Raw genomic sequence first — 16,726 nt, 5'->3', positions numbered from 1 at the left:
CTCCCCACTCACACTCACTGTGTGTCTCCTTGTGTAAGTGCACCCCCCATACTCACGCCTGTCCACAGGAGCCTGGCCTCACACACACTCACAAATACACATTTTGTGGCATACATGTCTCTGCTCTCACACTCATCTTGAATCACAAACATAACCAGTGAACCTGTCCCTATGCTTTCTTACCCATACAGGCAGTGACACACAGGCCTCATCGTGGCTTCTCAGAACATGCTGATACACACACATACACAGTCACACTCTCACACAACAGTGGCAGACACCCCAGAGCAGAGAGAGGACTCTTTCTCTCTGGAGGAGAAGATCAGGGTTCCCAGGGAGCCATGGTGGGGGGGTATGCCCCCCACTCTGACCTAGCTGGCAGGGCAGGGAGGCAGGAGACACTTTCAGCCAGTGGCAGCCTTCCTGCAGGGCCTGGCCTGGACACAGAGCAACTGGCTGGTGTGAAAGAGCTGAGAGCTGGTGAGAGTGTGTATGTACGTGTACAAACATGTGCACGTATGTACAGGTATAAGGGATGGTGAGTGTCTGTTACAATGTGTATGAGAGAGACTGAGTGCATATGAGGTGGGATATGGGTGTGACAGGGAGATCCACTCCCCAAGGTCTGTGGAGTGTGTGGGTGCGGGTGTGACAGCTACTTGTCGGGTATGTCTGTGTGGAGGCATGCATATGTGACAGGTGCATGTGGCTGTACCTGGCTTTGCAGTGTGCGGGTGTGTGTCATGGGCGTACACAGGTGAAGGACTGGGACTCTGGGGCTGAGGGGCATGTGTACCAGGGTGCAGTGTTCTGCAGATGTGAAGGTGTGGGAGATGTTTGCGTGTGGGTGTAGTGTAGGCAGGGTGCATGGATGAGGGGGTAGCTGTGTGAGGCTGTGAGCTCGTAGCCTGGGTTGGAGGGCTGTTTTCCAAGGCAAGGATGCTGCTTGAACAGAGGCCACCGGCATGAACACATGCGAAGGGGCTCCGAGGCACACAGTTGGGCGCTGACCCGCACAGACGTACAAGGACAGACATACCCGCCCCTGTCCTCCCTCTTGGTCTCTCCTGGCGTCAGTGGTTTTCAAAGGAGCCTCCACGAGGACTGTTTGCTGTGCAGTTCCCCCCACCCCCCAGCCCGTGCCTCTTCAAACACAGGGATGCCCCCCAGGCAGCTTTGTGGAGGCTCCTGCCTCGACCATCTGAAGGCAGATGGGTGGGCTGGGATCTGCTGCCACCCCCCCAGGGAGCGAGGAGGCGGCACTGCTCCTTCGGCCTGGGCACAGGAAGAGACAGATGGACTGCCTGTCTCGACACCTGGACGTGGGGTCTGGGGGTGGGCGGGCACCACCGGCAGAGGGGCTCTAGCGGACAGCCCGCAGGTGGGCCCGAGCAAAGGCCAGGACTCTGCCCTTCACCTCCTCAGAGGGGCACCCGCCCTCACCCCGCAGCCCCATCACCTGTCTGGGCACAGGGGCCCAACTCCAGCCCCTTGTACCTCCTAAATACACAACCACTTCCCCACTCACAGCTCCAGCACCCCTAAACACACAGCCCCAGCACGCCCCCAAACACACAACCACCACATGCCTACCCACCCAAACACATATTACAGCCCTAGTACTTAACCAAAACCCAGATGTTTATGACCCCCAATATACCCCCAGACACCCCAACACACACACAAGGCTTCTACCACATCCTGAAACAGATCAACTCTTCCTCCAATCCCAGCACCTCCCCAGATACACCCAGGACCCTACTGTAGCCCTTATACCTTCCACACACTCAGGTTCTCAGAGTCCCAGCACCTAACCAGACACCCACAGACTCTCCCGACGGCCCCAGCGTTTCCCTCCGCTGCAGCTCATCACGTCCCCAGACACACCGATACAGCCCCCTACACCTTTCCAGACTCTCCCCGCGACTTACACGTACACACACCGCCTCAACACCCACGCGGAGGAGGACACCCCTGTAGCCACACCATTTACCTCAAACACACAGACACGGTGCATCTTTGAACAGTAATGTCCCCTCAGCTTCTCGTACCTTCCAGGCCGTGCACGTGCATGCGCATCCCGCACACGCACCCCCCCCCAGATCCCAGCACCTCCGCAAACAAGCAGTCCTCTGTGTGTTCCCCAGCAAGCTGCAGCTCCAGTACTTTCCTCAGCCATCCAAGGGCCCAGGGACAGCCCCACCCCTCTCCAAACACCAGTCCCGCACTCATACACAAACACACAGTGCCCCAGCCCAGTCACCCCTCAGAGCAGCTCCGCCCTGCGCCCACACCTCACCCTGCAGCCGCACTCCCACCATCACACGTTCCAGCACAGCCTCCCTCCTCAGCGCTCTCCATCACCGCTCCCCCACCCCACCTTGTCCTCCCCAGCCTCCCTCCCCCAAACTCCCCCCAGATAGCCTCAGCCTTGCAGACACACTGGCCCACTCTTCCGTGCTCTCTCTCATTCTCGGCTGCCTGGTCCTCCCCCACTTCCCAGAGCCTCCTCTGCCTGGGGAGGCATCTCCACCCCCCCTCATTGCCCCAGGCCTTTCATTCCTGGACAGTGAGGCTGTACATCTGGTTCAAAGCTGCCCCACCCAAGACCCTGTGCTCTGGGCACCCTGGCCTGGGCTTTGGGGGTTTGGGGCCTCTTTGGGGGCTCTTGGCACCTGGTCATCCTGGTGTGTCAGCCAAGAACTCTGAGTACCCAGCCATGCCCTGACTCTGTCGTGTATGGGTAGGAGGGGGGGGGTCTGGGCAGGGAGATTTACCCCCAGCCTGCACTTTCTCAGGTGCTTGCCAAATCCCCCTCTTCTTGGGCTCACCTGAGGGGGACATTGGGCCTGGAGCTTCAGGAAAAAAGATGGAGAAGGTGCTGGCTTGACATGCTTCCCCTCCCACCCCACCCCACCCCCAGATCCGGGCTTGGGGCTTGGTCTCCCTGGGAGTCAGTTCCAACAGTGAAGGTTACTTTACTAGATGCATGATTTTAAACGGAATCTCCACCATCTGTTCCACCCCCTAATTACAGATGCACAGAATCCGCCTCAGAGGGCAGCGTGAGGGGAGTGATTTAGAGGCTGAGCTGCTTCTGCCTGCATTAGGGCTGGGGAGACTGGGGGGGCCTCTGGGTATTGCTCACAGCCCCCCAATCCCATCTCTTTCCCAGGGGCCCCTCGTGCCTCTTCTCTTGTTGGGGGAAAGGCTCCTAGAAAGGTGCCCTGACCCCCTAGACCTGAAAGAGGAGGCAACTGCAATGCTGAGGGAGGGGTCCCTGAGAGATCGCCTGTGTCCCAGGCCCCAAGTCTGGGGAGGCAGGCTCATTAGAGCCTTAAAAAATTCAGTGGATCGATCTCTTGCCTGCTTCTTGTGCCCTGGGGAGCCACAGGCGCTGGCCTGGCCCAGCTGTCTGCCCACCCCAGGGTAGCAAGGATTAGTGAGGTTAGGGAGGGGGCGGTTAGAGCAGAGGTGGGGACATCCAGGTTTTGGCAGCAGAGGATGTGGCCAGGCACGCCAGGACCCACCAGGTGTGTTTGCACGTATGTGCCGGTCCTCCTTGGCACAGCTGGCAGGCCCGACCCCAGCTTGAGCCTTGCCCTGTGGGGCTGGACGGGCACCAGGGGCTGGAGGGGATGGGCCAGGGCCTGGGCCTCAGAGGGTTCTGAGGGACACTCCGAGGATGGGTCTACCTTTGCCCATGGCTCCGGGGACCTGGGGCCCCGGCCAGCTCGCTGGTGGTGGTGGCGGCCGCGGGCACACTGTGGTAGAAGCTGGAGCATTCACTGTGGGGAGAAGGGGAGAGAGGCCGGGCTACAGGAATTTTAGATTGCTGCAGGCAGGAGGGTCTCTGGAACCCTGTGGAGCGGGCAGTCATGCAGAAGTAATCCTATCGCCGCCTGCCTGGAGGAGAGGAGAGGAGAGGGGGCTGGGAGGGGAAGGATGGCGCAGCCGCCCCTGTCCCACCTCAGCCCCTGCCCCAGCCAGCTGTGGAGGGAGCCCGGGACCCCAGGGGGCTCCCCCGGGGAGGCACCACCCTTCCACCGCTGCCTGTGCCCCCTGGAGGGGTGGCACCGCAGCTGTTGCTCGGCTAGGAGCTCTGGGTTTTATAAATAATGCAGCTTGGAGGTGGGGGCCCACTCAGCCTTGGGTCACCCACTGTGGCATCATCTCCAGCTGGCAGTCCTGTGGCAGAGCCCCTCTGCCTTCCAGCCTGCTCCTCCTCTTTTGCTATGTGAGTTTGGGCCAGAGGCCCAGCCTGTGTGAGCTGGGCCAGGGCAAAGGAGTGTGGAAGAACCCAGAACCCCCTGTCCTTTTGTACCCCGCCCCCACCAGCCTTCACAGGTTAACTGGCCACTGGCTCAGCAAATCCAGGCTGGGAAGGGATGACCCACTGTACAGGGGCCTCCCCAGTTCCAGCCCCTCCATTTTGCAGATGGAGTAACCAAGCCCAGAGAGGGCAGGGATGGCCAAGGCCAGCCAGCTGATGAGCACCTCCTTCCTGTCCCATTCTGCTGTCAGTCAAGGCTCTTCTCAGCCTCAGCTCAGCTAAGAGCACGGCCTGGGGCGTGGGGGGGATGTTTGGGAAAGTGGTTGCGGCTGAGACGTTGCCATGGCGATGCTGCAGGATGCTGAGCTGAAGTGGGGGTCCTACAGGGTCTCTGGGGCCAGCTCCACACCCCTGTGGGTCCCCCACCCAGAGGCCTGTCAGGCAGCTCCGGTGACAGGCTGGGTGGGTGACAGGTGGTGCAGGTGATGGGCTGGGTGGGTGACAGGTGGTGCGGGTGCGAGGCAGGCAGGTGACAAGCTGGGTGGTGACGGGCCCTGCTGATGACAGGCAGGGGGTGTGGTTGGCGGGGATGCTGTCTCTTGGCTGGTGGCCTGTCGCAGCCCCCCACCCTCACGCATGTGCACATGCACAGACTCTGGGCTCAGAGCTTGGGGCTAAGATACTAATGAGGCTTATTACGTGTTGGGGGGCAGGTGCCCAGGCTCACTAATGAGAGGCCTTTAACGAAGAGGGGAGACAGCTGGGGGGCTTTGAGGAATTTGGCTGGCCCTCCTGGTCTGGAGGATGAGCCAGGTCGGGACCCCACCTACCCTTCCCCCCGGCCACTTGGCTTTGTGTTAATACTACCCACAGTCATGATAGTTACCATTGTCCAAGCGTTTGCTACACTGGCCGAGCCCTTTACATGCGTTTTCTTATTTCAACTCAGCAGTCGTAGGAGGGAGGCACTATTGCCCATTTTATGGATGAGGAATCTGAGGCTGAGAAGGCAAGGGACGTCACGTAACAAGTTTCTGTTGCAGCTGACATTTTAATCTTAAGTCTTTCTGTCCCCAGAGCCCGTGCTCTTAACCATCCCACCAGTAACACTCAGGTCTTGGCGCAGACCCCGACCTTCTCTCAGGGCCTCAGTTTCACTCTTCTGGAAAATGGATGTGCGGTGGAGGAGTGAGCACCATACGCTCTTCAGCTCTGACTTGGGTGGCTTCAGGGGCTCCTCCAGTTAACTGCCAAAGCCTCACCCCATCTGGCCCAGATTCTAGGTGACACCCCTGGACTGGAGAGAGGGCAGGGCTTAGCACTGAGGGAGCAGAGCTGAAGGGGGGATGCCTGGGGTATCCAGACCACTTCCTGCATTGTGTGGTGGGGAGGCTGAGGCCTGGAGAGGAGCAGCAAGGGCCCAAGGCCACACACCCTGTAAGCTGTAGGGCCCCATGGGATCCCAGGTCTCCTGGCCTGTTGGAAGGGCGGGGCTGGGAGTGGTGCCAGAGCTGAGAGGTCACCTCCTCCTGGACCCCACCCACCAGCCTAGCTTCTGCCCTGGAGGTTGTGAGCCCCTACATCCTGGGAGGGGGCAGGGGGCTGTTGGCCACCTCTTTAGGGCCATGCCCCTTCCCCGTCAGTCTGGGCCCGTAGTGTCAGTTGATCTCCTCCCTTTGGGACCCATTGGGGTGGAAAATCCCTGGCAACAGCTGATGAATGGGTTAAGGCCTTGACATTGGCCTGGGGCCACAGCATGACCCTGGAGGGACCAGGCTAGGGCTGGGGGGCTTGGAGGGGAATTTAAGGGAGAAGAATTAGGGTCATAAATCTTGGAGCGTCTGGGTTCTCTTCTCCTCGACCTTAATCTCTTACCAAACCTGCTCTCCGGCTGCTCATCCAAGTCTGAGGGTTGAGGGGGGTCCACCTGCCCATTCCCCTCTCCCTCCAACCGATGCCTCCCCCCCCCGAAATTGCACCCGCTATGGGGAAGAACAAGCTGCAGCCACTGCCGCTGGACAGAATTAAGAACTTGTGTGTCTAGACTACTGGATTTGGCCTCTGATTCATAACGGTAGGCAGGGCAGAGAGCTTCACTGCCTCAGTTTCCCCAGCCTTGGGTTTGAAATCCTCTCCTGGTGCCTGACTGCTCAGTCAGGAAGGAGTGCTAAGACCAAGAGGGATTTCACAACTGCGGGACACATGGCCCTGTCCTCAGAAGCCCCATTCTGAGATAAGCAGCACAGTCCTGGCCTTGAGAGCCCTCAAACCCAGAGGTGAGGTCTTGAACTCAGGCTGGGTGTGCGCTGAGGCTCAGGTAGGGAGTGGGTGGTGCTGGGTGGCTGGTCTGCTTTCTGAAGCAAAGGCCGAGGCTGTGGAGAGGCCAGAAGAAGGGTGGAGGTTTGCCTGGGGGGCTGAGGAGCCGTCTGTGGTTGGGGGTGGGAGCCTGGAAGGGTCTGGCTTTCCCATAGTCCCGGGCAGCTGTAGCCTGAAGTCCTGGGGCCCTCCTAGCTCCCCAGGGAACCCGCTGCTGCCCGGCCCTGGGGACCCAGGTGTCCTGGCGGGTGAGGGCAGGTCTCCGGCAGGTGCCCTGCCAAGCCTCGCAGCCTGCTCACCAGGAATCTTGTTGCTGAGAGATGGAAGATCCAGGTCAGGCCTGCAGCTCATCCCTCTCCTCCGGGAGGAGGAGGGGCCCAAAGATTGCTTCCTGCACCCGCCCTCCCATCTGGGGCAGGGCCCTCCTCAGCAGTGGGTGGGGCTGGGGGGCCCAGGACAGGCCTCTAAGGCTCCGTCACATGTCCTGGAGCCTAGCCCAGCCAGCAGTGGGCACCGGGGCACTCTGGAGGCAGAATGAGCCTGGTGTGGCAGAGGAGAGGCGGGGGTAGGGTGCTGAGGCCACAGGGGGCCCTGCATAGGGGCCTAAGCCTGGCCCCCACTGGCTCCCCCAGGGCGGAGGGTGAAGAGTTGGTTCTCTTCCATTATGGGAGCGTGATTTTATTCCACGTGTCACGGAGTCTGAGATTAACTCGCTCACCAGTCTGTGACAAACCCCTCACACCCAACACACACATACACACACAGAGGCACAGAGACACACGGAGATCCTTGGTCTCACAAACGCACCTTCCACAGACACATGTAAGCATTTCCATACTACAACGCATGGCAGACTCTCACATGCAGATGCACAAGCACACACTCACACTTAAAGATACACCGAGATCTAGGTCCACAGTCTCCAAAGCACAACATTCTCCCACTCACACTAAGGCCACACAGACAGAGATACAAACAGGCGGTCCAGGGGGATGCTCGCAGCCCTACTTAGACATGCACAGATCAAGGACGCCCGGTGCCCCACAGGCACAGATACACGTAGACACAACCCCAGACGCAGTCTTGTGGGCAAGCCTAGACCAACCGCCACACACACTGAGACAAAGACCCAGATACATACAGAGACAAAGACAGGCACAGACACACAGCCGGCAGCACGCACACAAGCACAGGCGTGCACACCCGGACACAGACAAAGACAAATAAATGCCCAGAGGTTTTGCTGTGGACAAAATGTGAGGCGCACACACACATCTGGGCCTCCTGCTCGACCTCTTTACCTGGGGACGTGGTGATCTGGCGCCCGTGGCTCCAGGGAGAACTCTGAGGAACCTTCTGCTCGGTCAGAGCCCCCCACCCTGGGCCCAGGGCCAGCCCCCACCTCTGGCTCCCGGCCCGTGGCCGAGGCCATGCAGCCACACCGTCAGCAGTGCCCTGACATCCTACCTTACCCTCTGCGTCATGCACACTCACGGTCACACCGTCTCCTCCTGCACGTGCTCACGACACCCTCCACGCCCGCACACTTACGGTTTCTCCCTCACACCCCCCTCAGGTGTCCCCTCCTTGTTGTCTTTCTCAATCACTGTCCCCACCCCCTCGCCCCGCAGACATGCACAACCTCCGGCACAGCCTTCGTGGCCCACACCCTCGCCTTCTCACGCAGACCCCCATGCACAAATAGAACGCACGGGCTCTCCACCACAGACCCACAAGCCATGTACACGCGCTCCTTCGCATACTTCCTCAGCACCGCTCTCACAGACTGATTCACAAATGCAGCACACTCACACACGCATACTCCCCCGCATACATCCCCACCGCCTTCTCACATGCGCGTGTGCGTGCACACACACACATACTTTCAGAGCCTCCCTCACACCATCACTTTCCTTCCTCTGTCTCTCACAAACACTCCCTCTGCCAAGAGCGTGGCTCTGCTGCAGAGCAGCCCCTGAAGTACTTGTCACTGTACTCCACCACGTCCTTGGCCTTCCTGGCCTCAGTCTCTTCCCTTCCACCTCCAGCCCTGCATACTGTGGCCTTGTATTCTTTTGCCATTTCTCCATTTAGTCAACAAGAATATAGAGAGTATTCATTTATTCATTCAACAAATGTTGACTGAGCACTGATTATGGGTTAAGCATTGGGGATACTATGATGACACAGGTCCTTCCCTCATAGAGCTCTCAATTTTGTGTCCAATTCGTTTGCTGCTTGTCTCATCTGACTAGAATGGAAGGTAACCCTTGATCTTGGATGTTGAGAGATGTGTAGGAGTTCACAGGAGGAAAAGTAGGGGAACGGTGTTCTAGGCAGAGGGCAAAGCATGTGCAGAGCCTACAAGTAAATCAAGGTACAGTAGGCTGGAAACTGAGATGATGCTCAGAGACTACAGGAGAAGCTGCAAAGAGGGAAGAAGCCAGATGTCACAGAGTTTAGATGCCATGCTCAGGGGTTTAGATTTTGTCTAGTGGGCCACAAGGAGTCATGGGAAGTCTTTAGTGACAGGACAGGGTGAGGAAATGATGGTGGTCTGACCTAGAAGAAGTGAGTGGGAAGGAAAGGAGACTCATATAGGCACAAGAACCAGTGGGGTTCCAGTTCCAGAGCTGTGACCTCAGGAAAGTCACACAACCTCTGTGACCTGGGTCCATCACATGAGGATGGGAGACAGTACCAGAGCCGGGCTTATGGTATATGCTCGATAAACAATAGCCATTATTGTCAGTTATCAGTAGGACATGGCAGGGCATCAGATGAGGAGGAGATTTTACTGAGCACCTACTGAGTGCTGGGTCCTGCGCCAGGTGCTGGGGCCCAGAGGGGAGGTGGTCTGCGGCTTCAGGAAGCTCACACACCGTAACCACAGCTCACGTGGACAACAGAGCGCAGGGTGTGAGGGTGGAGGCAAAGCACCTCGGAAGGTTAGAGGCGCATGAGGGCTCTGGGTGGCTCACGAAGGAGCTGGCATTGAGCCGGACCCTAAAGAGGCTGGTTGAACTTGGGCAGGCAGAGGTGGGAGAAGGAGCTTCGGGGAGAAGGAGCCCTGTGAACGACAGCCTGAGGGCAAGGGGTCTAATCCGGCTGTTGTGCGGGACACAGGAAGGGGGTGTCATGGGATGGGATTATGGAGGCGAGACCTTGGTGGCCAGGCTAAGGGGGGGGGGTCAGCACGGGCTGAGCTGCACTCTAGAAATCCCATGTTTTGGTGGTAACATGGAATGTGTCCATTAGAGACTCTGCTCCAGGCTCCGCCAATAAGCCGTTGCCCTCTTCGACCTCAGTTTCCCCATCTGTGTGATGAGTTCAGTCTTGTTTAGGAGGGAGTTCCGGTATCATGTCCTGGGGCTGGCCTAGCCTACTTCGTTGGGCATCTTCTGGCCTGGGATTCTGGGTCTCAGCAGTGCTTCCTTCCTGAGCACCCTCAGCCAAAGAAAGGAGCAAAATGAGGGGTTCCCCAGAGGCAGGTTTTGGGCGCTGCCAATGAGGGGCCAGGAGCTCCACACGGAAGGGAGGGGTCTTTGCCTGGATCTGACTCCAAGCCCCAGAGAGAAACCAGAAGAGAATGTCAAGGTCCCTCTTCCCTCTCGCCCTGACCCGTGTGGTGGCAGATGTGGGCCATGTGCCCAGTCCCTGGTCCAGGGGGTATCAGGACTATTCTGCCCACTGACAGAGGGGCAGGGCTTGGGTTCAAGAATGTGGCCCAGGGCTTAGAGTCCCCTGGGGTTAAGGAGCCAGGAGGCCAATCTTAGGGTGGCAGAGCCAAGTAAACGCACATGGGTAACAGGGTTCATTTATATTTGGTGTTGCCAGGAGTTGTGGTCTAAGGCAAGTCCTGGTGACACCCAAAAAAATAAAAAAAATAAGAAAAAAAAAATGCTGATTTTATAAAGACTGCTTTCTTCCATAGTTGACAAACTTATGATGGTACCGATGGTTGGATACTACTCTTAGAGATGAAAAAGGTCTTAAGGATTCTTCCATGTTCCATTCACCAATCTGTGTTCTTGTTCAAAGCAAAACTAATTCCTTTCAAAATTAACATATTAGCTTAATAATTTTTAATCTTAAAATAATCTATCTGTGAGAATGGGAATTTTGGGTAGGAAAAAGTGACAGAAGATGGGACAAAACGAGAATTCATAGAAAGACAAAACAGAATTTTTTAAATGGTGGGTACGAACTTCTGTTTCCAACTGTATCAGTTTACCTTAGGAAGACATACTAGAAAGGCCAGATAAATCATAAGCAACATTTGACTGTCAGCGTTAGAAAGCTACTGAGGTAGCCATGACCTAGAAAAGTGAAATAGAGAAAGAAACTCACTGAAGTGAGAACAATATTCTGCACATGCGTTTCTAGCCCAGTCATTTAGAAACTACTGATGAAGAGCAAAAGTCTGAGAAACCAAATGTGGCTCCTAAGAGGTAGAAAAGCCATTAGATCTTAGGACAATGTCATAGGACTAAGGAAACCAGAGTTGGAATTGAGAAATAACAAGACAGCTAGAATTTTAAGGACCAAAATCACAGAGAGAGTAAAGATGCAGAGAACGGAGCTGCATTCAGCAACAGTGTTCCCTTGCAGTATTTTCCATGTATAATAGGTAGACAAGACAAGATGCTAAGAAGTCAAACAAAAGCTAACTGAAGTCAAAGCAAAGACTTAGTTGGCTCATAATGCTGAAGAGACAAAATTGGGGTTCAGAACCTATGAAAGATTTGTGGCCCAATGGAAAACTAATGATATGAATTAGGACATTGGAAGTCTCTGTGTGTGTGTGTGTGTGTGTGTGTGTGTGTGTGTGTGTGTGTGTGTGTGTGTGTGTGTGTGTGTGTGTGTGTGTGTGTGTGTGTGTTAGGAAGGTTGATGCAACATCTACATTGAACCTTATAAAGAAGGAAAATGAGTATGAAGTTGGTCCAGGTGACTGAGGTGATCTTCCCCTCTGCTCCCTACCTAAGAATAGGAAATTCTCTCCTCAAGAAAATACAGTTGACCCTGGAACAATGTAGGAGTTAGAGACGCTGACTCCCTGTGCAGTCAAAAATCCACATATAATTTTATGGTCGGCCCTTCTTATCTGTGGTTCTGAATCTGAGGATTCAACCAACCACAGATCATGTAGTACTGTATTACTTATTGAAAAAAAAATCCATGTATAAGTGGATCTGTGCAGTTCAAACCCAGGTTGTCCAAAGGGCAACTGTAATGTCATTCAGATTCTCTACAACTTGTCATATCCCAAGTCTGGTATTCACTGAAGAACCACCAAGACTACCAAGAAAAGGAGAATTAGAATAAAAATCAAAACAGAATCAGAATCATAGATGACCTAAACATTAAAGATCTTACATATTTTGGTAAATATTATCAAGTTCAAGAAAATAGATGACAAGGTGAAGAATTTAACGACAACTAGAAACTACAAACTGATTGAAGTTGAACTGATAGAATTAAAAATTATATGAAATTTAAAACTCGGTAGTGGATTGGACACAGGTAAAGAGAGGTAAGTGAACTGGAAGATAGAGTAGTAACAATATTAAGACTAAAGCACGGGAAACGAAAAGAATAAAAAGTACACATAAGCGCATTTGAGACATATGGGCCACAGTAAACATTTTTATCATATGTATAAACTGGAGTCCAAAGAAAAAAGGAGAGAGAGATTGGGATGAAAACAATATTTCAGAAATATTAACAGCTGAGAGTTCTCTAAAACTAAAAGGAATATATGGAGCCATAAATCAATAAGCACTAAAAAAATGCAACAAGAACAAATACAAAGAAAACCACACCTAAGATCACCACAGTACAATTCATGAACAGCAAAGAAAAGCATGACATCTTAAAAGCAGCCCAACGAAAAAGAGAGAGATTACTTTCAAAGGAACAATAGGATTAAGATTACAGCTTACTTCTCAGTGAAACTGAATGGATACTAGAAAATAATGGAATAACATTTTTAAGTGCTAAAGAAAAGAACTGCCCATTGGGAATTCTAGAGGCAGAGAAAATGTTGTTTGGAAGGAAAGATGCAATAAGGAAATTTGCAGACAAACAAAATTTAGAAAATATTTTCTCATCAGAACTGACTGAATTAAATTATAAAGGGAGACCTGCAGGCAGAAGGAAGATTATCACAGAGGAAAATAAGGACTTTATAAAGAATTATGTAAAACAGAAAGGATAAATAAGTGGATAAACCTAAATAAAATCTAACAACACAAAAGGGTAATAATAAAATATATCAAAAATTAGAATGCATTAAAACAAATGGAAGAGGAAAAAGTAGTAAAAGAAATTTAAGATCTCAGCATTGCTTGAGAAGCAGTAAAAGAGCTAATAAGTCATGGTACATGTGTAACTGCTACTTATGTAAAAGTAACAAGCTAATATAAGGGAAAATGGAATTTGAAGAAATCTCAAAGGAAGAAGAGCAAAAGGAACATAACAAGGTGGGACAAATAGTAAACAAGGAGTATACGGTCTGTAAGAAAATACATTAACTGTAAATACTCAAATTAAAGGACAAGGATTATTGAAACAAACAAAAAACCTAATTCTATGTCACCTACAAGAGACAAGAGTCAGATTGAAAATGAAAGGATTCAACAATTATGGCATAACAACAATAAGCAAAATTGAAGAAGATTTTTTAATGTTAACATAGATTTGAAAGCAAAAAGTATCACTGGCGATAAGGCAGGATAATAAAACCCACTGTTACTTTACAAGGAATATATTATAAATCTAAACTTCAATGCAATATATGAAGGGAAATTCCAAAAATCTAACTAGAAATAGAAAAATCTAAATTACCTAGATCAGTAACATAGAACCACAACAAGAAATCAGCAGATTATACAAGATCTGAATACCATCATTAAAAACTTTGGCCTAAATTTACATAAAACACTGCACCAACAATGATGGAATATATATATCCCGCAGAAATTTTTAGGTGCACGTGGCACATTTATAAAATTGACTATATTCTGGTTATAAAACAAGACTCCAAATAAGCAAGAAATCTAAAACTATATAACCAATATTTTCCCAAATAGATGGATATTAAAAACATACTTCTGATCATTATGTAGGTCAAAGGTAAAGTCGCAATGGGAATTAGAATTTTATTAATTGAATGATAATGAAAATATGCCATAACAAAACCTGTGGGTTGCAAATAAAGCTGTGGTCACAGAGAAGTTTATGTATTCCAATTATACTCTCTAAATGTAAAACGGAAAGGAATAAAGCAACTAGAAGATAACCTATCACCCTGAGGTAGGCAGCTCCTGAACTGTACCTGGTGGAGAAGGCAGGGCAGAACTTCAGGAGGCCAGCTGAGAGCACGGTGAACACCATGTCAGGAGCAGTCTCCAAGAAAGAGAATTTAATGTACAAAGGGATGACTAAAATATATTTAAGAGCTAGCACCCGGACCCCTCTTAAGGATGACTTATGTTGCTGGGGAAAAAATAAGAAGTGCTCGATGTAGAAGGTGAATAGCTTTATAATTCCCAGGAGAATCTTGGTACCAGGACCACACAAGAAAGAACGTGGAGTCCCCGTGGCTAATCCAGCAGAGAGAAAAGGAGGAACAGAGATGCGAGAGAAAATAAAGGGAACTCTTGGTGCAATTTGGTGCTGCTGCAGGCCCAAGTCCAGGTATGTGCTCTCTATCTCCACATCTTAAATAAAAGCCACCATGTTCCTCAGTCTGTCAGGTACTTAGAATTTCTCTTTAGAACCTGAAAATGGGGTCAGGTTTCCTGTCTGCATTGCTACAGTACAAAATAGAGGCAGGATGTTTGAAATAGTTCTCCATCTGGCAGAGGAGGCCTTGAAGCTGTGAGCCACTCGCTGCAAACCAGCAGGACATGAAGGATTCTTGAGCAGATCTGAAGCTACTGGGAGGCCTTTGAGGAGTTAAATCCCATAGTAAATACTGTACCTTCAATGGCCCCTTCTCCCTCTCTGTCCAGCCTTCCTCCACTCCCGTGGGGGCCCAAAGGGGTTAAATGAGCACTCTTTGACTTGTACTTGGTGGTCCCAGAACTTGACTTGGGCTTGGAGACTTCCATGAAAAGTCTGCCTTCCAGCTACTGGCTTGGGTTTCTTGGTCTCTCTGCTCCAGGCCAATCCCTTCAACCTGCTTTTCCCATTTCTGCCAATAATCCCCCTCTCCAGACCTTCCTAATGCTCTTCTGGGGCAGGGGGGAGACTTACTGAGGGCAATGTTTATTTCTAGAGGGAGAGGTGACCACATGACTTCACACTGGTCGTCCCCTTGATTATTCAGTTTCTGTCTAGATTAGTCGTGGGTGTTTGTGCACCCCAGCCTCACCCCCAGGAGGCTTTAGAACACTGTCCTTATCTCAGCACTGAGCCTCTATCTAGCCTCCTTCCCTCTCTCTCCTTACCCATCTTTACCCACAGACTCGCAGGCTTTCTGGACCTCTGAGGAAGATAAGCACTTCACAGAACCTCTGCTACAGAACCAAACATATTGAAATGACTCTTTACGAAGATACTGAAACAACAGAAAAAGAATACATGACGATTGTTTCTCCTGACGGTTCACTTACCTAGGGGGCCTTTAGGAAACTTTGACTGATAAATCTAACCTTTCCTTCCTTGGCAATAGTTGATCACACTGTGAGGAAAACAAGTTAGAGAATGGAAAAATAATATTTGGATTTCAACGAAATAATAAAGATGCAGGGGCTATCTTTGACTTTTGCAAGGTGAGAAGGGAGTTTACATTTTGATTATTTGATGGCAGGAATCCCTTTTAAAACAGGGCCAGTCTGCATGATGCATTTAAAAATCAACCTTTTCAAATATAGCCATAACCCCCACAAGATTTCTTGATTTCTCTGGGGTCAGATAAACCATCACATCTCACAGTGGTGCCCTGTACATGAAAGTGATAAACGTAACCTGGAAGCACGGCAGTGGCTAAAAATATGGAGCTGGTAGCCATTCGCTGAAATGATTTTTTGCTTTTAATTCATCGCATAAAATGCTAATGTCCAAATTCAGGCAGGTAGATCTTACCAACCATCAAGAGCTTCAGCCCTGCTAACAGCTAAGTATGCACTTTTAAACCCTACTTTGACTGCTCCAGAAACTTACTGGGTTTCGTTAATGCCTCTGTTACTATATCCTTTGTGTCGTTTTCTTTTTCTTTAAAAACATAGCTGTGTGATCTTGGGGAAGTTATATTATTTCCTTGAGACTTGGTTGCCTTCTCTGTGAATATCTGGGTATAATTTTAGTATTGCTCAATAGAATTTTTGGTGATAATGAAAATATTCTATACCTGTACCATGCAATGCAGTATTCAATAGCTACATGGAGCTAATAAACATCTTTGGAATATGGCAAATGCAACTGAGGAACTGATTTTTTAATCTTATTTTTAAATTTGTTTAAATATAAATAATGCCACGTGGCTAGCATCTGTTGACAGTACAGATCTACATAATATTTTAAGGACACTCTCCACTCAAAAACTCTACCATTCATTAACTCAACCTAAATATTTTTGCCCTCTGACAAACAAAAAATAATTTATGCTTCCCTTGAAATTATCTGTCAAGACCTTTATCAGTTTGGGGACATTATATTCTTAAAATTGACTTTGCTTTATGAAACTTTAATAATGCTGGAGTTTCCTGCCCTTGGTACCACCTTTGTGATGATGGGAAATATTGTGGATGATCAAGGACCATTTCAAGAGATCATGGAAAGAAACCTCCTTCTGGATTTAATTTCATTATGAGGATGTCAAAATGCTACATTACTTAAAATAAAACCCATACCGTTTTTATGCTAAGTTATATTCTACATGTAGCTGGAAAAATGTTAAAAACATTTTTAAAGAACTGCGCATCTATTTTTGAAGCTGATTTGGCTGTTCAAGGCTTGCTAGCACTTTATCCATCTCAGTACTATTTCACTTAGTAAACAAATGCAGTTGCCATAATTGCTGCATATGTGTCTGTGTTCCCTTCTAGGCTATATGTTTTTGAAGTTAGAAACTATATTTATATCACAGCGCCTATGTATAGCACAATACCCATTGCTAATTCAGATTGT

General features: G+C 50.5%; 1 protein-coding gene across 1 annotated transcript in view; it reads left to right on the top strand.

Moving 5' to 3' along the window:
* LOC132597041 (uncharacterized) overlaps positions 1-16,018 on the top strand; it is an 86,254-nt gene extending 70,236 nt beyond the window's left edge. Inside the window, exons 3-4 of the mRNA XM_060295539.2 lie at positions 14,147-14,290; positions 15,062-16,018. Of these exons, the coding sequence (XP_060151522.2) occupies positions 14,147-14,244 (98 nt within the window). The 3' untranslated portion in view covers positions 14,245-14,290; positions 15,062-16,018. The remainder of the gene's footprint in view (positions 1-14,146; positions 14,291-15,061) is intronic.
* Positions 16,019-16,726: the final 708 nt, after the last annotated feature.

Source organism: Globicephala melas, chromosome 3 (assembly GCF_963455315.2).
Source record: "Globicephala melas chromosome 3, mGloMel1.2, whole genome shotgun sequence".
NCBI classification, from domain to species: Eukaryota; Metazoa; Chordata; class Mammalia; order Artiodactyla; family Delphinidae; genus Globicephala; species Globicephala melas.
Note: the sequence above shows the minus strand (reverse complement) of the source record. Positions and strands in the feature narration are given on the sequence as shown.